Below are 21,821 nucleotides of genomic sequence, written 5' to 3'. Positions count from 1 at the left end.
CATTATTGTACTTTCGTAGTGAATTCGTCAAATAGTTATGAACGAAAGCAGCGAATTTAAAGACCAATACTAAAATTTAACACTGCATCAATCCATCACATTTTACCGTTTGTTCATCTGGGACACTGCTCCGCATAATAGCTCCAGAGTATTGTCGCTTTTAGTTCTGCAATGGAATCCTCATATATCCTAGCGCTTTTGGCTGTTTTATTGGTGTCTTACCTCTTCATTTTCAAGAATAGTGGCTCTAATAAGTCAACTGCTGTTAAGACGTTGAATAATGAATGGCAAGAATTCAAATTGATAACAAAGACCCAGTTGACGCATAATACTGCTATCTATAGGTTTGGTTTACCCAAGGAAAATGCTGTACTTGGTCTTCCAATTGGTCAACATATTTCCATCAGTGGTAGTATTAATGGTAAAGAGATCGTGAGGTCATACACCCCAACTTCTCTTGATAGCGATGCTGTTGGGCACTTCGATATATTGATAAAGTCTTATCCAGAGGGTAATATCTCTAAGATGGTCGCAGAGCTAAATATCGGTGATTTCATTAAGGTTAAGGGCCCTAAAGGCTTCTACAAGTACGAAGAAAACCTGTATAAGCATATCGGAATGATTGCTGGTGGTACTGGTATTTCGCCAATGTATCAAATAATCAAGGCTATTTCCACTAACCCTAAGGATAAGACTAAAGTTACCTTGCTTTACGGTAGTCAGTCCAAGGAAGATGTTCTTTTGAAGAAGGAACTCGATGACATTGTTGCTGCCAATCCTGAACAATTTAAGATAGTATACCTAGTAGATAAGCTTGCCGAAGGCGAGTATTGGGATGGGGAAGTTGGCTACGTAACTAAGGAGCTCATTGCCAAGACATTGCCCGCACCTGAGGCATCTACTCAGATATTGGTGTGTGGTCCTCCTCCAATGGTCTCATCCGTTAAGAGAAACGCAGTTGCGTTGGGTTACCAGAAGGCAAAACCCATTTCGAAGATGGGTGACCAGGTGTTTGTTTTCTAAATGCTTGCTTTTGTCGAAACTAAAAAAACTTTTACGTATATTTTAGAATTAGTATTAGTTGTTTGCATTTGATTTAGTACTGCAATGCGGTTAATTTGGAACTCAAAAAGTAGGATTTTTAAACACACTATAGAGTACACTAGGCCGAGTCCAATAGCTTAACCTGTTGAAGCTTATCATTAAAAGCTGACATGTTTAAAGAAGCAGAAGGTGGATCTACGGGTTCTAGCAATTTAGCATGTATAGCTCTCAAAGCGCGTACACTGTTAGCCTCATCTATAACACATGAAATGTTGATTTCGTTCGCACCTTGGGAGATCATTTCAATATTGATTTTCTGCTCTGCCAAAGTAGTAAACATGGCTCCGGCAATACCGATGAACTGCTTCATTTGTTTACCAACCAAAGAGACAATGGCCATTTTCTTTATAATTTCAATTGAACCAAATTTCTTTAGCACTTGAACAGCTTCCATTAAATTCCTGTGAGAGTCCATGTCTGGCACTGGCAATGCCATGGAAACATGAACTTCACTTGTGGAAATCAAATCAACAATGAGTTTATATTTGTCCAAAGTGGAAAATATTTGTGCCAAGAAGCCATGCGACAGCGTTTTCTTGTTGGAGTGGATATTAACAACAACGATGTCGTTCTTTGCAGTAATGGCAGTGGCACCACGTCTTTTATGTTCAAAGTAAGATGAAGGAATATTAACAGGAGGATGAGGTGGTGTGGCCTCACCCTTTCTTGCAATGGTATCAGAATAAATCACAGTACCTTGACCGGTTGGATTTTGGACGTTTTTTATACGGATTGGAATCTTTGCCCTTATAACCTGTTCCATTGTAAATGGATGGATAACCTCCGAACCGTAGTAGGTTAATTCTGCTGCTTCTTCAGGTGTAACAGTATCCAGCAGCCTAGCCTCAGAGACCTTCCGAGGGTCTGCTGTAAATATACCGTCAACTTCCTTCCAAACTTGCAGCTCGTCTGCATTCAATGCAACAGCAACCAATGCAGCACATAAATCAGTGTATCCACGCCCGACACTGTTCAGCAGACCCATTGGAAGAAGACCGAAAAACCCAGTGATGACAGGAACAATATGCCTACCTTCCATATTAGCTCTAACAATTGGAGCTAGTGTCTGCTTGAAACTAACCGCTAATGACGCATAAAACGCATTATCCAGGTCGTTATCTTCAGTTAGATCCTGTGGAATAACGGATGAAAAGTCGACGTATTCCGCATCCACATCGTAGGCCTTACAAAGCGCAGTAATGAATAAACACGACAGTTTTTCTCCAACACACATAATGAGGTCCATGGTACGCTTCGAAACTTCACCGAGAATTTGTGATGCTTGCAAATAACGCTCCACCAAGTCCATTTCAGAGTTAGTGTCTTCAATCAACTGCAAACGCAACTCCTCATCCTGAATATATATCTCAGCATTCTTGATGTGATCATCTCGGACCAATTGCAAAACATTTTGGAACGACTGGTCATTGTTAGACGCCAAATTGCATGCTTCGAGCAACCTCGAAGTAGTTCCTTCCGACTTAGTATAAGACGAACGGGCAGAACACACCACCGCAACCTTGTTTATCTTGTCGGCAGAATTAACCTTGATAATATCTCTAACAATGTTCTCAGCAAATTTACCAATACTGGTACCGCCAAACTTTTGCACAATCCAGTTGGATTTTTGATCTAAGCCTAACATATTATCTAGATGCACCATGTGGCGATTGTACGCTTTCTTCGTGGAATTTATTAACCTTAGTTCTAGGCGATCACGCTAAAACTCACTTAAAAGAAATTAGATGGGCCACAAGCGTCCTATACCTTCATCAATCTTGCAACATTTAGTCATAGGCAGCGATGAGCCTACGAGTGAAAAATAGCAACATAAAATTCGAAACCACAGACTTAGCTATATCACGTGATTTTTATATCCGTTACAACGGCGCCCCAGTTTGGATGAAATAAGCGCAATTGTTACAGGCCAGCCCATTGCCTCGGTTGACTGCATGGAGTGACTAGCCTACAAGCACAGGAGTCTCCCCACTATTAAAAACGAAGATCCGGGGATGTTTTTATTTAGTTCAATTATAACCGTTGAAGTGCATTATGGTATACATTATGTAATCTCATATAAAACATGTTGGGAGAGCTTCGGCCACCTCCCAGATTGAGCATAGAAAGACCAAATGACATGGATATAAACGATATCCGGCAAGTCATTTTCGTATAGTACTAATTGCGCAGAAAAAAGTCCTTTGAAGAGTGCTGTCTCGTCGGAACAAAAGTACCGGAGAAAGAAATAAGGAAGACGAGAAAAAAGAAATAGTGGGTTATTTCTAGATGACGCCTAACCATGCAGGGATCTCTGAGGATGTAAGATCAGAGGTCGAAATTGTAGTCGATCCATCATGGAAAAGCTGGTGGAGATGTCGGCGAGGACTGTAGCATCGAAATGTGATAAGTAGAAGACAACAAAATGCGATTATAGTCATTAATAGCATATTTTCAAGCTTTCGCCTGAAAAAATAGTCTTCCTTTTCGGTATGTACCCCTACTGACCTAACAGCTGCCCAACTGTCTTCTCTTTCCATCCAATAGTCTTTCCAAAACGACCTGCCCGACTGCTTGCGTCTAGTGTCAGTTTTTCCTGCCGGAACGGGTACGCAATCCGCATCCCAAGTTTCTTCTATGTATTCTTTATTCTCTTCGAATACTGTATTATCCATTGATTTCTCATCCTGGACATCTCCCAGACAGGAACCGGGTGCTATATCGTATATTAACGACTCCATTGAATGGCCTACATCGTCAAACGGTAGGGTTGCATCACGGCCAGCGTATTTTAAAAGAATGTTCGCACCACCTGGATGTGTTGATAGTAATTTTGTGATATCATAGACCTTGCCATGTATAATAAACCAACAGTCTTCAGGTGTAGTATGCCTCGCTACCTCTGCGGTAGTAAATTTCTTCGGGAGTATCATCAATTAATGCACATCTAGATGACGAAATTAGGTTAGTTTAAGTTTGCGTGCTACACCGACGAACCATGCAAAATTCTGTATCTTGTTGTATGACTGGCGAAACAACCTGTTATCAAGTCCCGTATTAGAGTCCGCAAATTCTGGAAGCTAGCTCCGTCGCACGTGATATTCACGTGACCAATGAATGGCACAACATACAAATTACACGTGCCGACGAGAGCCCCTTCTTCACTTACCCGACAAACGGCATATATTGAGCACTGTTTCTATAGACTGAGATGACAAGCGTAGAGGTCAAGAAAGCCCTTGAGCAACTTCTACGTGATCCCGATAACCAGAAGTGCGCCGATTGCAAGGCATTATCTCATCCGAGGTGGTCTTCGTGGTCGTTGGGTGTGTTCGTGTGCATTAAGTGCGCCGGCTTTCACAGGTCTCTTGGTACTCATATCAGTAAGGTGAAATCTGTGGACCTTGACACTTGGAAGGAGGAGCATCTGAGACAACTTGTTTACTTTGGTAATAATCGCAATGCGAATGCCGTGTTTGAATCCGCACTGGGCGGCGGTACATACATGCCAGATCAGAGCAAGGTCGGCCAGTTCATCAAAACCAAGTACGAGCTAAGGAAATGGTATGGGAAGCCAGCTGTAGCAAGCACATCTCCCTCATTGTTGGATATGGAGAAGTCTCCTAAGGAAATCGAAGGTAAAGATGGGCGGCACGTGACTTCAAGTGCGAGTAGCACTCCTGATAGTAAGACCAGCCGCAGTCCGGTGAGTACGTCTATGATGCGGAATATATCGCCGGTGAGTAGTAGAGCTCAGCAGCAGCAGCAACAGCAGCAGCTCCCTGCGAACAACTCCAGACCTGACTTGAAAAAGTCAATCCTTTCTCTGTATTCCAAGCCAAAAACGTCGCAGTCGCTTTCCCCGCCCCCGGCATCTGTCCCAATATCGGCGCCGCCTTCGTTCAATCCTCATAATTCGACCGTTTCTCTTGAAGACAACGAGCTTTTTAAAAACGTCTGGACTTAGCCGCCGAAATCATAGATTTGTCACGCTAGTGTATAGATATTAAAATGATAACGCTAACAACTAAACTGTATTTGATGAAAAGCAAGAAGTAGATCCTTACCAGCTGATTAACTAACCGTTGATAAGTTCCAATAATAGCACGGCCAGAGGCCTATTGTAAAGTTAAGAAGCTTTAAGTACACTGTTGTTTTATATGAATATGTTATACACTTAATCTTAACACAAATAACGAAGCCCCATATTCCCTAAAGTGACTTAACTCCAACTGCCAAGAATCAGTGCCATATAACTAGTTTCTAATAAGGTATCATACCGCCCATGAGCTGCCCTACTTAGTGGCATAACGATAAAGAACCATACGTGTCTTGGCGCTCAAGGTCCTTTGAATTATATTTGTTACCCGCACTTGATTATGTAATTCTCCCCATCATTATTATCCCAATGAGTCTGTAACGACTGTAGATGCTCATCACGAACCTGGTACCTAATACACAGGTGCAATATCAATGGATCCTGTGAGGACGGAAGATCGATTGCAAATTCGAATATGTCATGTAAAGGATCGGGACTTGAAATCCAAACAGCATGTGTCTCGTATAGGTGTTTCCAACGGTCTGTAGAGTACCGAACTAAAACAGATTTCTGGAAATGAAGGTTTGTGACGGTAACTTTCCCTGTAATTACCTGCTGTGGGAACAAGTGGAGGCTAGTAAGCGCAACGTGGGTGAAATTTACCGATATAGGCAGATGAAGGTCTGTAGCACTTGAAGCCGGTGAAACAGTAAAGTTAAAGCTCGAAAACTGTGGCTGGGAGCCTGACGGAACAGCGATACTCTCATCGGCGTCAAAGTACTTTACAGATACAACGTCACTATCTCCAAAATGTACTGATTTGCTTCTACGGACACCCGGGCGAGATCTGCGAAAAGCACTAGTTGGAGGAGAGGCAGGTAGCGATTTACTCCTTTGAAGGGATACCAGTCCACGGTTCTCGGAGCTCCTCTCATCTTCTTCATTAGCAGCACGAACTTGTGTCCGGTTCCAATCAGTATTCCTCTTGAGTAGAGCATCTAACTGCCCCTTTTTAGTTTTAGTACCTATACGTTGCGGCTTTCGTAAGAAATCAAGCGAGGAGGGCATATTTCGTGTAGCCGCCAATGACAGAATACTCATGTTTGTCTGATTAATGTGTGTTGGCATTGAGGTCATCGTACACTAACTGCTTGATCCTTATTTTGAGATCAACTGCTATTGGCGATGTGTCTAAAAGGATTTGTTGGCGCGATCAAGCACTTTTTTCTTGTAGATCGTCATGTTTCAAAAGAACTCCGGGAAAAAGGGTAGTACACCCTTAATGCATCCAGTGGTATGATCCTAAATATTGGTGTATATATTACATATGAGATGACTATTCTAATCCGCTACCAAAATTGTACATTTTGACAGAACCCAGCTCGTCTCCGCAGACAAACTCACTGTCGCCAATTCCAACGCATACCACGGGCGCTTGGTTACCCGTAAAAGTGTGCATGCACTTCCCGGACTGTAAGTCCCAGACTTTACAGCTACGGTCATGAGATCCACTAACGATTCTAAAATTATCCGCAGCTATGTCCCATATACCCTCAACGTGGCCAAACTGAGTTCTGATGCATTTGCCACTCCGAACGTCCCATAGTTTTATCGTATTGTCAAGTGAACAGCTGAGTAGATGAGTTGGGTAGGGAAGGGAGCTATCCCAATTGCTACAGTTGACACTGGGATCTTCGTAATTAGAAAACTCATGAACTGTAGTGGAATCTAATGTATCCTGGACCAAATCTTCGCCTACGTAGGTTATTGGGAGAACTTTCTGGACTTGGGCGACATGACCACGGAACACCCTTATACAGTTGTTTGTCTTAATGTCCCACATACGAATCGTAGTATCATCACTACAACTAAAACATGTAAAACTCTTGGGATGGAGCTTCACTGAGTTCACCCATTCGGTATGTCCGCGAAGAGTGTAGCACGTTCTGGACTCTACGTGCCACACCTTAACAGTTTTGTCAGCAGAACCTGAGACAATAATCTTCTTATAGGAGTCAACAGAAAGCACAGAGTCTTGGTGACCACGGTATGTGGATACGCATGCGCCTGTCACGTAGTTCCACACACGGATTGTTTTATCCAAAGAGCCAGTAATAAGTTTCTGGTCCTCGAAGCGCAACGCTTTGACCCCATCAGTATGCCCTGTCAGTCTGCGAATGAGTTTTCCACTCACTAGATCCCATATTGCAACCGTAGAGTCGTATGATCCGGTGAATAGTAGTGAATGCGTGAATTGAAGCGATAAAACGCCATCCATATGTCCCTTAAATTCCTGCAACTTGTAAATCCCCTTACGCCAATTGCTTTCCACCTTAAACCGTTCTCGGTAGATAACCTTCCAAGGCCGCATTCGTGAGGCTGCAGGCACTACACTCTTCTGGTTTTCTTCCTGCGCAGGCTTGATGTACCTCGCTCTCTTCATATGCAATAATGGCAGTCCCCAGCCACAGCGAGGGCATTTACGGTCAATATGCTGCTCGCACATATGGTACCAGACAGTATCTTGATCCGCGAGCTCCTTCCAGCGCCTACAAACAGCTGTTGCCGCACACAGCGACTGGCAGTCCAGGTATTGAAGAATTTTTATTGCAATTTCCTCCGGTAGAACCGACACGAAGTCTATCCTGATTAACTTCTGTATTTGGGACGAAATAAACGACAGTTGTGGAAAACAACTCCGCAGAAGCATTCCTTCTAGAATAAGCTTCCGCAGTTTATCATTCGCCGACTCAAAACCAGAGACTATTTGCATTACTCTTTGCTTCTCATCGTCCGAAATTAGCCCTTCCAGTTTCGATTCCCAGACCTTCAGGCGCTCCAATTCCTGCCTTTTACACTGCTGGTGGGTAGGTGACGACTGTATATCGGGATTATGTCGATAGCAATATCGGATAAAGTTATACTGAGGCGCTTTCGGACGTTTTGCTGGGTTCTCCACCTCAGTCACACTACCAGACCTCTTCTGTGCACCATTACTACTCCCATTACGCTTTAGGCCATATTCTGTAGTTTCTTCCATCTCTCCCCCACTCTAACTCCTCTTTAACCTCTCTGATTATAGGTAATCGGTATAAGTAGCTTCCAAAAGTCTTCAGCTGATATCTAAAAAAATTCACGTATGAACTTAAACCAATATTATCAACCCGGTAATAATAAATTAAAACCCCTAATTATAACACAATGATATATTACTATCCCTCCCAGATATATATATCGACTCCTAAAACCTTCTACTCTGTCTAACAGCGCTACGTTGTCTCACACGAATGCCCACATGTTAAGCCTCTACTGTCATCAGGAAAGACATACTGAAGTTCAGATCACGTGCCCACAATAAAAAGTGTGGCGTGCCATAATACCCATGGGCTATGAATTTAGCTGCGGTCGCTATGGCGAAGTAGATGGCTAAAAATCAGTCGATTGATTTACCGGGCTTTCAGAAAGGCATATTATTATCTATTGTGATTCATGAGGATCTTATATTGTGATATATTGGTAGTCCTTATTATGTAAATAAAAACAAAACTAGGATATTTTTATACACGGCAGTTAGAAATCTCGAATATCATAATATCCTCAGCATGATTCTTTTGTAGCTGATCCATGATAAAGCCCGTGTCTTTACGAAGAATCATTATGGACACAGCTACCCATGTTGATTCGCTTAATTTTGAAATTGTAGGTGCCCTTCTTCCGGGCGTGATTTTCAACAAAGCTGGTAAATGTGATTCAATTGCATTATACGTACAATAGACGTATTTCTGTGCAGTCAATACACCTGTGATTCTTCCTGTAACGGTATTAATTAGCGAAGAATCACTGTTCGGGTGCTTAGACGCAATAAGATGCGCACTAGTTGGCAGCACAGTGGCAATAGCGGTAAGACCAGCCGCACGCATTGTTTCGCCGCTTTCTACGAGGTCGACAACAGCGTCTGCTACGCCTAGGGCGCATGCTGCTTCGACAGAACCGCCCACATATTTTACCGTTGTTTTAATTTTGTCGGTAGTTGTTCCCTCCAGCTCTGAAAAATATTGCGACGTCAAATTTATAAAACTGGAAACAACAGTCTTCCCAATTAGCTGTTCTGGCTTAGTATAAGAGCCTTTTGCAGGGGCTTGAACTTGGAGGTTGCACTTGCCAAATTCTAGATCCATCAAAACGTCTACATCCACGCCAGATTCACGGACTTGGTCAATCCCGGTAATTCCTAAGTCACACTTACCCTCCCCGACAAACGTTGGGATATCTGCGGCAGGTAGGAACACCAAAGCGATTGGTAAATTGGTACATAATGCTATGTCGAGTCTGTTTGACCTGTTGAAAGCGATGTCTGCATTCTTCAGTAGGGAAACGCATTTATCATATAAACGGCCCTTTTTCGGAATCGCAAACAGCAGTCTGTCTGTAAGGCTATCAATAAGGTCCATTTTCGGCTAATCTCGTTGGAATTGACGTACCAAGTCTGGTAGCTCCGGGCTCACTTTTCAGTTGCCGAGTTCCCTGCTTTTATTTGCTTCCAGCTTAACCGCCAATAGCGGAAAGACACTATGACTAACCCGGTGATCGGCCAAGATAGGGTAACCTCTAACGTCGGGAATGACAATGGTTGTCCGGATTAACCGCGGTTGTCCGTTTAATGTGGGATTTATCCGTCCCGTTGACTATTAAAAATAAATTACCAGAAATAACCATAATACGAGGTGGACTTTACTATGTTAAGGCCAGCTTCATCGTTGAGGTTAGATTTGAACTGTGTCCTAGCTGTATTTGAACCATGAAGTTCGCGGAGCACCTTCGTGAGTGTGCTATTCCTGAATGGAGAGACAAGTATGTTAATTATAAGCTTGGCAAGAAGAAGCTAAAGGCCTATAAAGAAAGTATTAAGGCTACGGCTGTTAGCGGAGGACGCAGTGGAGGACGAACCGGAAGCGTGGTGTCCGCAAGTTCTGAATACCATAAAGAAAAACAGCGTCTTGTTGACGAATTTGTGATGGGATGGATTGTTGGTGTAGAATTAAAGAAATGCGATGAGTTCTACCAATGGCAGCTACAAAGTTGTGGGCATAAATTTAACCAACTAAGGCAACAGATCAAGATATATTGCGATCGAAAAATGCATAGAGAGTCGCGCTCATATGGTGCAACGCCTTTGTCGTCGGGATCATATGAGGGAGCGGAAGAAATGCGTCAGGAAGCGTCTCCACCTCCAGATTTAGAGAAAGACCAGTCTTTAGTTGGTATGCAAATCGGAGAGAAGATCCTGTCCTTTTTGAGGGATATGGAGCTTGTTCCATGTATGCCTGAACGATGGAGACGGAAAAACAAGCCTACGTCGAGCCCTCATTATGCTCCACATATGGAGACTTTTACTGTGGAAAATTTGACTCCTAGACAGATAAGGGTACAGTTGTCGAATGCTGTGTTGGAGTTCTATATGACGTTGCAGTTGCTGAAGAATTATCGTGATTTAAACGTTACTGGGTTTAGGAAAATTGTGAAGAAACTTGATAAGGCATGCCAAACAAAGGAGTTGAGCAATTTTATGGCCTATGCCAACGATCATTCGCCTATGTTCCAACACATGGGGCAAAACCTTCAACTATATGCAAAAAACCTGCAGAAGGCGAATTCGTTGCTCCTCCCGTCTACGCAGCTTGATCTTCCTCAAGACAAAGATCCGCTTACGTTCTGGGAAGGAAAAGTTTCAACTTGGTATACCGATACCTTAACAGATTCTGCACAAGATAGAAAACATCACGTACAGAAATTGAGAAATCTATCTCTGCAATATACTCTCAATGAACAAATGGTGCATCAGACAAATCGATCTTTGATGCAGATGTTTTTTGGAGGTAATGGTATTGGTATAGCGGTCGTTTTTATTGCGTACACCCTTTATCTAGGTATTTCATCAGACCTAGGCACGTACACGCATACTATATTATTCCCAGTATGGGCGGGCATGTATTTGACGTTGTTGATGGCATTGTTTTTTTGCCTTGATTGTTTTATTTGGTTTAGAAGTAAAATTAATTTCCAATTCATTATGTTCGGAGAACTGCATTCAGGAAAGGGGTCAACAACATTTAATAATGACTTCTCCTCTACAAGGATCTCTGGCTATATCTTTTTGGTAGCAGTTGCTGCGGTTTTCTGTTCAGCTTTCGCGCTTGTCAGCTTTGAGAGGGAGCAGCTTATTTGGTGGGTTGTGTGGGTAGCACTCTTTTTGTGTACTATGGTGTGTCCTTTTAACATAATTCCTAATTGGTATTCATTGAGACAAACTCGTCGCTCACTACTCGTCACCACTATAAGGCTAGTTTTTGCTGGCGCTTTCCCGGTTAAGTTTGGAGATTTTTTTCTCGGAGATCTTGTTTGTTCATTAACATACTCCATTGCTGATTTTGCCACAGTGGGATGCGTTTTTGCAGGCTCTCCTCATCTTCAATGTGGTTCTTCAAGCTTGAAATCTATGGGGATTCTCTCTGCACTTCCTAGCTACTGGAGATTGATGCAATGTGTCCGAAGATTCTTGGATTCAGATGATTGGTTTCCCCATCTATTAAATGCAGGCAAATATTCCTTTGGCATACTTTACAGCTTGGCCCTTTGCACATATAGAATTTCCATGAGGAGTGAGAGCATGTCTTTGGTGACATATCGTACCCTCTTTATTGTTATTGCATCACTTAACTCAATTTATACCTCAGTTTGGGATCTCGTCATGGATTGGTCGTTATTCCAATTACATTCACAAAATCTGTTCCTTAGAGATGACCTCTACCTTGCAGGTAAGCGTGACTGGCAGACTGGCAAGTATCCCAAGAGAAAGAAGTCCTTCTATTATATCTGCATGATAGTCGATGTTTTGATAAGGTTCCAATGGATCGTTTACGCTATCACTACTACTCAGATTCAGCAAAGTGCAGTCACTTCATTTATTCTTGCTGCAGTTGAAGTTTTCCGTAGGTTTATATGGGTTATTTTCCGTGTGGAAAACGAACACGTTGCCAATGTACACTTATTCAAAATAACTGGTGACACTCCATTGCCTTTCCCAATTTCCAACGCGTGTGCTAAAGATATTGAGAATGATATCGATGAAGAAGGGGCTTACCTAAAAAAGAAGGATCCAACCTTAAATGCTTTACAAGAACAAGAGAACAACGAACAGCCTAGACTAAGAAGAAATTCCGTACTAAGTATGATATCTTGGGCACATGCTAAGGACTTCCAGAGACCGCCATTATCTGCCAGAAGTGCTACAGAATACGACGAAGTGGACGACGACTATGATGATTGACGGAACCAATCCTTGTAATTTGGATTACTAAGTTTCTAAGATCTAAGTATAACTGTTGACTTAATATTTATAGTGCTTAACTTTTATTAATGATATTCATATACACTGTCTTCGCCCGCCAATGATGTACACAAAATCCCATATTATCTCAGGTATCTACACGGCTGAGAATTGTTGAACTTTGGCATAACTTGGTGGGTTTAGTCTTCTATGAATTGTTTTCGCTGCCCAAACAGGGAAAATGGATATTGTCAGAATGATGGCGAGTTGCATATAAAAAGTCGGCTGTATCATGGATCTTAGGTCGAAGTAATCCGCTAAAAATGGAACGGATATAATGTAAACTGCAAAAGTGGCTAGTTCTGTTATCGCCATGACCTTGTTCCAAGTATAGATTTCCAAGGCAACCATAATCAACTCATTTATTATTAATGCGGTAAAACTTATTGCAACCAGCTTATGAAATTCAGACTGTTTTAATCCCACAAATATCTGAGAGAGGCCCTGAATTATAATACCTTGGAATAATGATAATGCTACCCAAACGAAGAAAGTATTATAGGATAATGACTTACCTTCAGTTAGCTCTTTGTATAGTTCAGGATATGTTTTTGTTAATGATTCATCAATATCCCGGTCCAAAGTTAAAGAAAACACAGGAGCCATAGTATAACAAGTAGCATATCCAACCATTAACCAGCCTTGGTATATAGCGATTGGCTCAAACTTTGAAGAGATAGAATAAACCGCTTGACAAACTGATATTAACAACCCTCTATGTATAACAAACTGCGCCAACTTAGCAGATCTTTTGTATGAATTTCTCCCATGCCATAATAGTAATTTGGTTAAATGACAAAATTGAGTAATAGAGTAATCTGCCGCCAAAGACGCCTGTTTACCCTCTTTTCCAACAATACCAACACCAATGTCGGCGCATTGGATCATGCTGACATCATTACCACCATCACCAATACAGCACACTCTCTTACCGGTGCATTCTCTTATTAATAGGGCGACATCAGCTTTTTGTTGAGGCGTACAGCGGCATGCAATCACAACAGATAAGTGCACAACGACATCAAAAAACTCTTTTCTGTAATGCGTTAAAAATAGGGCCAAAGAATCTCCATCTATTAACAAACACGCATTCCGATTCACTTTTAAGTATTCCAAGTGATTAAGTGCACCTTCCCGATTAGAAAGTTTTGTAATCTTATGCACATATTGGCTCCTTGTAATTAACTTAGCGCTAATACAAACACACAAGGCGGTTTCTACTTTGTCACCAGTTAGCATCCAAATTTTAACACCTGCATTTCTTAATAATTCGATGGAGGACTTTACATCTCTTTGAAGCTTGTCCTCAACGCCTGTAAGTCCCAGTAACTCTAAGTCATGTTCTAAATGCTTCTTTACCACCTCCGCCATAGAGTTATCTCTGTTAATCATAGAGAGGGAGGCATCTTTATATTCTCTACTGAACTGTTCGTAAACTTTCCGATTCAACTTTTTCCTACCTATTACCAAAGTCCTTAAACCTTCACGAGCCATATTACTGACTTCTTCCTCCAACCAATCATTACTTTGGACAATTTTTGACATCACAGTGTCAGCTCCTTTTTGGAAATACCAGTATTCTTCCCTCGACTTATCAAATACAAGAATCCCCATTCGTTTCGTTTCTGAGCTAAATGGAAAGACCCTTAAAATATCGTAGTTGAGATTCACCCCTGAGTGCTCGTGAAACAAAGTCAAAAAATTACGATCACGTTTAAAGAGTGAGAGCCCAACGCTTTCGGTAAACTTTACAATGGCAATTTCATCTGGAGAGGCAGCCTGGTAGGTTAGGTTATTATCATCAAAACTTGGAATAACGTTATGGCAGATAGCCAACGCGGTAACTAAATCACGAACTCTCTGAGAGATTTCCTTTCTTGCTCCACTTGATATTAATTGACCAGTAATAGAAGTTGAGTTTGGATTTTTAACCATCGTACTTATGTAGTCACTAACCATATCCATAGTCTCCATAGTATAGGAAACAGTTCCAAGATGTAACTTCTTCAGCTGCATGTCGTTCTGTGTTAATGTACCAGTCTTATCGCTCAACAAATATTCAATTCTTCCCAAGTCTTCTGGAATAGTACTCGTTCTAACAATAGTGTTCGGAATACTCTGGTCCTTTTCAATTTGTCGAGCATACACAGACTTCCCTAAATCCAAGTTCACACGCAATGAAACTGGGATAATTGTAGAGAATAAGATAAGGTATCTCATAATATCAACGTACCAATCCTTGTTATCAAGCCCTGAGAAGGCCACAAGTGCTACTGAAAGTATGATAACACATAAACACAATATCTTCGATAGACTGTTTATCTCCAATTCCAACAACCCCGTTTTAACGGTTGCTTGGGACGTATTCATTGCTTGCCTTGTATCCGCACCGGTATAAACAACACATGCAATAAAAACACCGGATGAGGCCAAAACTGTGTTTGCCCACATTGTGTTGTCGACTGTTAATGGATTGGAAGAACCTTTGTAGGCCACTTTTCCTACAAATTTGTGAATAGACTTCTCCGGAGCGGAGGCAGTGATTTTAATTTTGCTAAGGAGTTCATCTTGAGAAAGGGTTTGAGTTAAAGATGGGGCTATTCTTAATTTCCAATCCGTTTCTCCATCCAATTGATCTGTTTTTATAAACGATTCACCACTAGGGTCGCTACTCTGTAGCAATATCATATCCGCAGGTATACGCGAATCTTTATGCAATTTCACCAAGTCTCCAACCTTCAACTCACTGCTTGGTACCATGTGCGGTCTACTTAAAACCTCAAACAACTCATTATTTGTCTCTCTATCACGCCTTCTACGACTTATATCATCTAAGGCTTCCTTTGACATGGTAACAGTCAACACAAATGCTAACGGAACAATATAGGAGGATAAATAACCTATCCGGAGTGCTGGTATCGCTTGTGATAGCGACACAAGCAGGAAGTACAAGTTGAAAAAGAACTTGAACTGTTCATATAGAATGATCGGAATAAATGTTATAACATTGTACTTCGCATTGGAAATAGCATTGGAAGGATATTTGTATCTATCGTATATCGGAGTCGTGTTGGGATGAATCTCTCGCTCAATATTCTTATCCGTAAGTTCTATTGGGTGTGTCGAACTATAAGTAGCAGTGGCCCCCAGCAGAGGGGACACTGAAGACGATCCTCTATAAGTTAACGACTTCAGTTTATGCCACCAAGATGACGTCGGCGAATGAGGAATTGACCTTCTACGCCTAGTATGAGAACCTTCGCTAGAATCTTGACTTATTAGAGGCTGTGTGTCTTTGTCTAGCGGTCCCCCGGAACGCAGGGTATTTCGATCAGCCATATTATCCAAACTTTCTAATTCAAAGTACTCGCCCCCTTGGGTGATATTATTGCGGTCGCGTGATATAGTACGTTTAATCTGCAATGAATCTAACGCTGCATCCAGACTATCATCAAAGTCTAGCTCAAACGAATCCAAACTCCCTGTTCTTCGATCCCTCCTAATGTTTGAACTACCAGAACTCGTATTATTAGGTGTATTATTAAAAGAAGCAAATGGTTGGCCTGGATGGTAATTGTAAATAGAAGACGCCTCTAGAGGGGACTTGAATGACATTTGTTATTATGAATGTTATGATTCTTTAGTAAGGGGCAGCAAAATATTTCAGCTATTCCACGCCTTCTCCTAATAACCTGTACTAATTTCTGTGCGTTAGTCAACAAACCTCCTAACCTTTATTGTATGATTTTCAGGCTACACGAAAGATCGTAACGTACTTGTTCAAGTGATTGTTATTTTCTCCTATTATTAAGTTCTTTGGCTATACAGGCATTATAGGACTAAAAGGCCACCGAATTATCGTCGCCTATGATGTACGTTATAACTCTGCTAGCCTGGGACTATACAACATGATAGATAGATAGAGGAGGTATATATGAAATTCAGAGGTGACTTTTATGTTAAATTACAAATTGAAAAGACGTATGCGGACTTCATTATCAAGACTCGCAATCTCCTTAGTTCTTCTTACCCTTCTTCTTGGTTTGCTTCTTTTCAGCCTTCTTGGCAGCTTCAGCTTGTTCCTTAACGACCTTCTTAACAATCTTTTGTTCTTCAATCAAGAAAGCTCTGATAACTCTTTCCTTAACACAGTTAGCACATCTGGAACCACCGTAAGCTCTGGAAACAGTCTTGTGGGTCTTGGAGATAGAAGCGTATTGTCTTGGTCTCAAAGTGGAGATACCTGGCAAAGCGATACCACAGTCACCACACTTTGGTCTGGAAGCCAACTTCTTGACGTGCTGAGCACGCAAGACACCACCAGGGGTCTTAACAACCTTGATCTTGTTGGACTTGGTGTTGTCTGTAATATAGGGTTAGTACGTGATTCTAAACGCTGGAAGAGCGTTACAGTTATTCGCAGTAGACATTAGGATCGCAATGACAGCTAGTGCTGACCTTCCAGCCGAGAACTAGTCTAATATCGGAATGAGGAACCTTATACGATGCTTATCATTATACTATCCAGGACCTTCATTGAGCCGCGGGAAACTGCAACATCTCTCTTAAATTAACTCATTGCTTAACATACATGGATTTCTTCTTCTGAAAGTAACACGTTGGGCCATCTTTACTGGTTGCTATACTCTGTGTATACGCTTCAATATTGCACTTCAAGAAACCTCTTTAAGTTGTAAGTATATTCAAAATTTTCAGATACCATGCAGCGCGGTAAGCCGAACTTTCCCAACCGTACAGCGTGCTCCCTGCCTAGCACACATCGCTAGGCAGAGAAACTCAGCTTGCAGTTTCCGCCTGTGTGGTGCCGGCCGCGTTCGCAGCCTCCCACGCAGCAAAAAAAGTTTCCAGATTTCAGCACCCATACATTCTAAACAGTCACGAGTGGATGTTGGGTTCCACCCGATCTGTGTTAAGAGGATCTGGAGCGGATCTCAAATCCCACTCCCCTGAGAGTGATTAGTGCCAATCCTAGATGAACAATTTAAATTAGTCATAATGTTAGCGTTATAGTAGAATTAGTAAAGTATGTTAATTATAGTTAAGTACGGTTAAATAAGTACTACTTATGTTATTCGACAGCTACAACTTCCATCTCAACGTCCATGCCTAGTGGCAATGCCTTGACTGCCACACAGGATCTAGCTGGCTTATGTTCACTGAAATATTTTGCATAAACACCATTGAACTCCGCAAAATTTCCCATATCAGTTAGAAAAACGTTAATTTTAACAATCTTGTCAAGACCGGAATTGGCTGCTTTCAAAACATTTTCGACGTTCTTAATAACTTGTTCTGTCTTGTCAGAAATAGATCCCTCGATTGGCTTGTTTTCAGTGTCCAATGGGATCTGTCCTGAGACATAGATAAAACCATTGACCTTAATAGCTTGCGAGTAGGATGCAGCTGGAGCTGGAGCGGATTTAGTGTAAACTGGAGTTAGGGTAGACATTCTGCGAAATAGCGTTCTTGATGGCGCTCTGAACATGGGGGGCTGGTCAATTACAGTGTTTCCGCAATCTGGCTTATATATGCGTGTCAGAGAACAGTATAGCCGTTAAGTGCTAAATGAAGGCCACCGGATACAGAACGCCGGGTAACTACTTGGTGAAGATTTGACAAATACACAAGATATGTTTACTTGGGCGGGTGGCAATACAAACGTGCGCCAAGTCAGAGATTTGCCGCAATACCTTTAGCAATCAGCCATGAGCAGAACTAGCAAGATAGTGTTGGCTGCGTCATGTTTGGTTTCTGCAGCAACCATTATGGGTGTGCATATTGTTCAAGAAATGGAGAGGGACGTACTCCGTCAAGGCCCTATTAAAGATGCGAAGAGAGTAGCAGAAAAGAAATCCGCCAGAGAAAGAGCCGCTGCAGGCGAAGTTTCAGCAGCTGAAGCAGAAAAAGAGCGCAAGCGTCTTTTTAACGCAGCTGAACATCAAATGCAACTGGAACTAAGAAAGAAATATGACCAGCTTCAACCCCTGTCCGGTGAAATCGTGACAAAAGATGGAGAAGTGGTGGACCGTGTACATAAATGACTACACTGTGAAGCGTAAGTATCACATCTTGTATATAGTTGACACATATTAAGTAGTTTAAGTCGCACATATACTGCCGCCATAGGAAGTAGCGAGTGATGTCCCGACGCTAATCACCATCATAAGGGTTTATCAACTTTTCTTTCCACTATTTGTATTCTTGATTCGGGGGGTGAAGGAGCTGCAGACAATAACAATGTCTATACACCCAAGCCGAAGTCAAAGAAAAACTGTGCAAGCACCGCGACGACCAGAAAACTCCAAAAAGCAGGCTGGAAGCAATGTCTTACATTGATGGTGAGCCTGCAACAACATATTCGATCGAACAAGTGCTTCCTGAAGTGCGTGAATCTACCGCTATCAATAACGAAGCAAGAAAACTACAGTGCCAAAATGACGCTCCGACTAATATACAAGACTATTCGCCCAAGAAACGAACAAATATCACTGAGCCGAACGGGACTCCGACATCATCCAATACTCCACTCCCAAAACCGCAAGGTAACCATAATATAGTGCCGAAGTCGCCATTCCTACCGGGCTCTTGTAGAACGCCTGCTCTAATAGTGTGTCAACATGAAGAGGAGAGCAGGATTGAACCATCAAGTGTAATGCAGCTACAATCACCTTTAGTAGAGAGCTCATCTCCACCGGGACAAATGGATATCGTCCAATTTCCTACCGATAAGCTTTTAGAAATGTTAACAGGCCTACTCTATAAGATTATCACATCTAATGACCGTCTAATGCCGTTTGAACAAGACAAACATGACGTAAAGAACAAATATGTTGCTCATGTTTTGAGTTTTAGGGGGAAACATATCCCAGCAATAACACTAGGCGACTACTTTGCTCGAATACAGAAGTACTGTCCAATTACAAATGACGTTTTTCTTTCACTTTTGGTTTATTTTGATAGAATCGCAAAGCGCTGTAATGCGCTAGACCCACAGCTTTTCGTTATGGATTCATATAATATCCATCGCCTAATTATAGCAGCCGTAACCGTAAGCACGAAATTTTTCAGTGATTTCTTCTACAGCAACTCTCGCTATGCGAGAGTAGGCGGAATTTCGTTACAGGAACTAAACCGGCTTGAACTACAGTTCTCAATTCTATGTGACTTCGAGCTCATTGTGTCTGTCCAGGAATTACAGCGATATGCCGATCTGCTTTACAAATTCTGGCGCAGAGAACATCAGCAGGACCTTCCTATTAATGTGAAGTGTCCAAACCCTTAGACGGAACCCTTTACCAGAATTTTCCTGTACTGAGTCAAGTTCAGATGAGGACTTTTCTTTTGTTCAGTTTTAATTACATTTCTGTTATATATGTCTGCCCCTATCTCCCGCCTATAAGCTAACAGCGTGCAGCGAACGAAGTCACAAACCCTCTCATCTAAGGCAATTAGCCGTGTTGGGTAGAAGAAATTGGATAGGTGCGTTTTTCAAGCTAAACAGTGGTATCTATCTAATGTTTACCTTTTTGCTATTCTATCTATAATACTGTAATTGTCCGCAGAGAAGCGGTCGACTCGCTCCTTTGTTTATGCGATACCTAAAGCCTATAAGAGTAGCTGTATTCTATTTAAATAGTAAGATATATTATATCCGTACGCTCGACCCCCCAAGCTACACTGTATTTACTTAACTTTACAACCGGCCCTGAAAGCTTCTGATGTCTATTAAACATAACAATATTGTTCAAGATGGGGCGGGATTGGAAAAGTTTGAATCGGTTAGTATTACAGAATCTTCGTCAATACCTGCTGGGGAAGAGGCCACGAGGCTTGCTTTCTTAAACAGATGGGCGGCTAAGCTTAACGCCGAAATCAGAGGCATCGAACCAGTTTCCGATGACAAAAAAGACGCACCCGTTTGGATTTCGGCCGTGATGTGGTTTTCAGCAAACCTATCGAGTACAGGGTTCAGCGTTGGTCTTCTGGGACCCATTGTGTTCCGGTTGAACTTTCTATGGTGCCTATTTTGTGTGTTGCTGTTTGCCTTGGTTGGATTAATTATCGTTTGCATATTTTCCGTGTTAGGAGCAAAACTAGGTATGCGGCAGATGGTTTTGTCGCGTTACCTAACTGGTAATGCCACTGCTAGAATCTTCTGCCTGTTTAATATAATTGGCGGGATGGGATGGGGTGTGTTGAACTGCGTTTCTTCGGCGTCAGTTCTGCACATGGTGAACAGCGATGGCTACAGCTGCCCACCAGCCATCGCCTGTTTGATAGTGACCGTTATAACTATCCTCGTCACGTTCTTTGGGTATAAGGCAATTAATGTCTACCAAATGTGGGCGTGGATTCCTAATCTAATGGTGCTTTTTGTCATTCTTATTCGTGCCAAGATGTCAGGTAGCTTCACTGTGCATAATATGGAAAATGAGAAGGCAACAACAGGCGCAATTCTATCTTTTGGTGGTGTTATCTTCGGTCTTACTGCTGGGTGGTCAAGCTGCGCAGCTGACTACGCCGTGTATATGCCCAGGAACACGAACAGTTACAAGATATTTTTCTCTTTATACGCAGCACTGTTCTCCTCTATTTGCATCTGTGTGCTTGTGGGTTGCGCTGCTGGTGTGTGCACCTTCACCAATCCACGCTGGGCTGCCCTTTATGAAACAGACTCCGTTGGTGGGTTGTGCTACGGTATTCTAGTCGAACCAATGCCTGTTTTTGGTAATATATGTCTAGTCATCTTCTCATTATCTGCTACCGTGAACAATATTCCAAACATGTACTCTATTGGCCTGAGTGTCCAAGCTATGTGGAGTAGTCTAGCAACGATTCCAAGGGTGGGATGGGCTTTGATAACTAACATTATCGTATTTGGACTGTCAGTCGCTTGTTATTACAAATTTGAAGCTTTCATGTCCAACTTCATGGATGCTACAGCTTATTACATCGCCACGTATATTGCAATCGCATTCATTGAGCACTTCATATTTAGAAAGATGTCGCTTCAGACTTATGACGTTTCTATTTGGAAGAAACCAGGGAAGCTTCCTGTTGGATATGCATCACTTGCTGGAATCATAATGGGTGCTATTGGAGTGTTTCTAGGTATGTCCCAGGAGTACTGGCAAGGATATATATCGCGACCAATTGGAGAATTTGGTGACCTTGGTTTTGAAGTGGCAATACTATTTACTTCTGTCACTTACCTAGCTCTAAGGCCGTTGGAATTGAAATACATCGGTCGGTGAACATTATTTAAACTTGATA

General features: G+C 42.0%; 14 protein-coding genes across 14 annotated transcripts; 6 read left to right on the top strand and 8 right to left on the bottom strand.

The window, feature by feature from the left end:
• Positions 1-171: 171 nt before the first annotated feature.
• On the top strand, positions 172-1,023 carry CBR1 (cytochrome-b5 reductase; the record flags this gene model as incomplete). Its single annotated transcript, XM_018131108.1, has 1 exon — positions 172-1,023. The coding sequence occupies one exon, from the start codon at positions 172-174 to the stop codon at positions 1,021-1,023; it is 852 nt and encodes a 283-aa protein (XP_017987004.1).
• Positions 1,024-1,162: 139 nt separating this feature from the next.
• HOM3 (aspartate kinase) lies at positions 1,163-2,767 on the bottom strand (the record flags this gene model as incomplete). Its single annotated transcript, XM_018131109.1, has 1 exon — positions 1,163-2,767. One exon carries the CDS (start codon positions 2,765-2,767, stop codon positions 1,163-1,165), a length of 1,605 nt encoding a protein of 534 aa, XP_017987003.1.
• Positions 2,768-3,386: 619 nt separating this feature from the next.
• AW171_hschr31874 (cytochrome b5-like heme/steroid binding domain-containing protein) lies at positions 3,387-4,034 on the bottom strand (the record flags this gene model as incomplete). Its single annotated transcript, XM_018131110.1, has 1 exon — positions 3,387-4,034. One exon carries the CDS (start codon positions 4,032-4,034, stop codon positions 3,387-3,389), a length of 648 nt encoding a protein of 215 aa, XP_017987002.1.
• A 278-nt stretch (positions 4,035-4,312) lies between these two features.
• AGE2 (GTPase-activating protein AGE2) lies at positions 4,313-5,068 on the top strand (the record flags this gene model as incomplete). The annotated part of the gene is made up of 1 exon (XM_018131111.1): positions 4,313-5,068. One exon carries the CDS (start codon positions 4,313-4,315, stop codon positions 5,066-5,068), a length of 756 nt encoding a protein of 251 aa, XP_017987001.1.
• Positions 5,069-5,464: 396 nt separating this feature from the next.
• PIG2 (putative protein phosphatase regulator PIG2) lies at positions 5,465-6,277 on the bottom strand (the record flags this gene model as incomplete). The annotated part of the gene is made up of 1 exon (XM_018131112.1): positions 5,465-6,277. The coding sequence occupies one exon, from the start codon at positions 6,275-6,277 to the stop codon at positions 5,465-5,467; it is 813 nt and encodes a 270-aa protein (XP_017987000.1).
• A 199-nt stretch (positions 6,278-6,476) lies between these two features.
• Positions 6,477-8,180, bottom strand: MET30 (ubiquitin-binding SDF ubiquitin ligase complex subunit MET30; the record flags this gene model as incomplete). The annotated part of the gene is made up of 1 exon (XM_018131113.1): positions 6,477-8,180. One exon carries the CDS (start codon positions 8,178-8,180, stop codon positions 6,477-6,479), a length of 1,704 nt encoding a protein of 567 aa, XP_017986999.1.
• A 517-nt stretch (positions 8,181-8,697) lies between these two features.
• HIS1 (ATP phosphoribosyltransferase) lies at positions 8,698-9,591 on the bottom strand (the record flags this gene model as incomplete). The annotated part of the gene is made up of 1 exon (XM_018131114.1): positions 8,698-9,591. One exon carries the CDS (start codon positions 9,589-9,591, stop codon positions 8,698-8,700), a length of 894 nt encoding a protein of 297 aa, XP_017986998.1.
• Positions 9,592-9,938: 347 nt separating this feature from the next.
• SYG1 (Syg1p) lies at positions 9,939-12,467 on the top strand (the record flags this gene model as incomplete). The annotated part of the gene is made up of 1 exon (XM_018131115.1): positions 9,939-12,467. One exon carries the CDS (start codon positions 9,939-9,941, stop codon positions 12,465-12,467), a length of 2,529 nt encoding a protein of 842 aa, XP_017986997.1.
• Positions 12,468-12,623: 156 nt separating this feature from the next.
• On the bottom strand, positions 12,624-16,142 carry NEO1 (aminophospholipid-translocating P4-type ATPase NEO1; the record flags this gene model as incomplete). The annotated part of the gene is made up of 1 exon (XM_018131116.1): positions 12,624-16,142. One exon carries the CDS (start codon positions 16,140-16,142, stop codon positions 12,624-12,626), a length of 3,519 nt encoding a protein of 1,172 aa, XP_017986996.1.
• Positions 16,143-16,543: 401 nt separating this feature from the next.
• RPL34A (60S ribosomal protein eL34) lies at positions 16,544-17,155 on the bottom strand (the record flags this gene model as incomplete). Its single annotated transcript, XM_018131117.1, has 2 exons — positions 16,544-16,890; positions 17,119-17,155. 2 exons carry the CDS (start codon positions 17,153-17,155, stop codon positions 16,544-16,546), a joined length of 384 nt encoding a protein of 127 aa, XP_017986995.1.
• Positions 17,156-17,616: 461 nt separating this feature from the next.
• AW171_hschr31866 (RidA family protein) lies at positions 17,617-18,033 on the bottom strand (the record flags this gene model as incomplete). The annotated part of the gene is made up of 1 exon (XM_018131118.1): positions 17,617-18,033. One exon carries the CDS (start codon positions 18,031-18,033, stop codon positions 17,617-17,619), a length of 417 nt encoding a protein of 138 aa, XP_017986994.1.
• A 220-nt stretch (positions 18,034-18,253) lies between these two features.
• Positions 18,254-18,589, top strand: PET117 (Pet117p; the record flags this gene model as incomplete). Its single annotated transcript, XM_018131119.1, has 1 exon — positions 18,254-18,589. The coding sequence occupies one exon, from the start codon at positions 18,254-18,256 to the stop codon at positions 18,587-18,589; it is 336 nt and encodes a 111-aa protein (XP_017986993.1).
• A 281-nt stretch (positions 18,590-18,870) lies between these two features.
• Positions 18,871-19,830, top strand: AW171_hschr31864 (PHO85 cyclin family protein; the record flags this gene model as incomplete). The annotated part of the gene is made up of 1 exon (XM_018131120.1): positions 18,871-19,830. The coding sequence occupies one exon, from the start codon at positions 18,871-18,873 to the stop codon at positions 19,828-19,830; it is 960 nt and encodes a 319-aa protein (XP_017986992.1).
• Positions 19,831-20,266: 436 nt separating this feature from the next.
• Positions 20,267-21,802, top strand: AW171_hschr31863 (HCL156Cp; the record flags this gene model as incomplete). Its single annotated transcript, XM_018131121.1, has 1 exon — positions 20,267-21,802. The coding sequence occupies one exon, from the start codon at positions 20,267-20,269 to the stop codon at positions 21,800-21,802; it is 1,536 nt and encodes a 511-aa protein (XP_017986991.1).
• Between the last annotated feature and the right edge of the window lie 19 nt (positions 21,803-21,821).

Source organism: Eremothecium sinecaudum, chromosome III (assembly GCF_001548555.1).
Source record: "Eremothecium sinecaudum strain ATCC 58844 chromosome III, complete sequence".
Lineage (NCBI taxonomy): Eukaryota > Fungi > Ascomycota > Saccharomycetes > Saccharomycetales > Saccharomycetaceae > Eremothecium > Eremothecium sinecaudum.
This window is presented reverse-complemented; position numbering and strand designations above follow the sequence as displayed.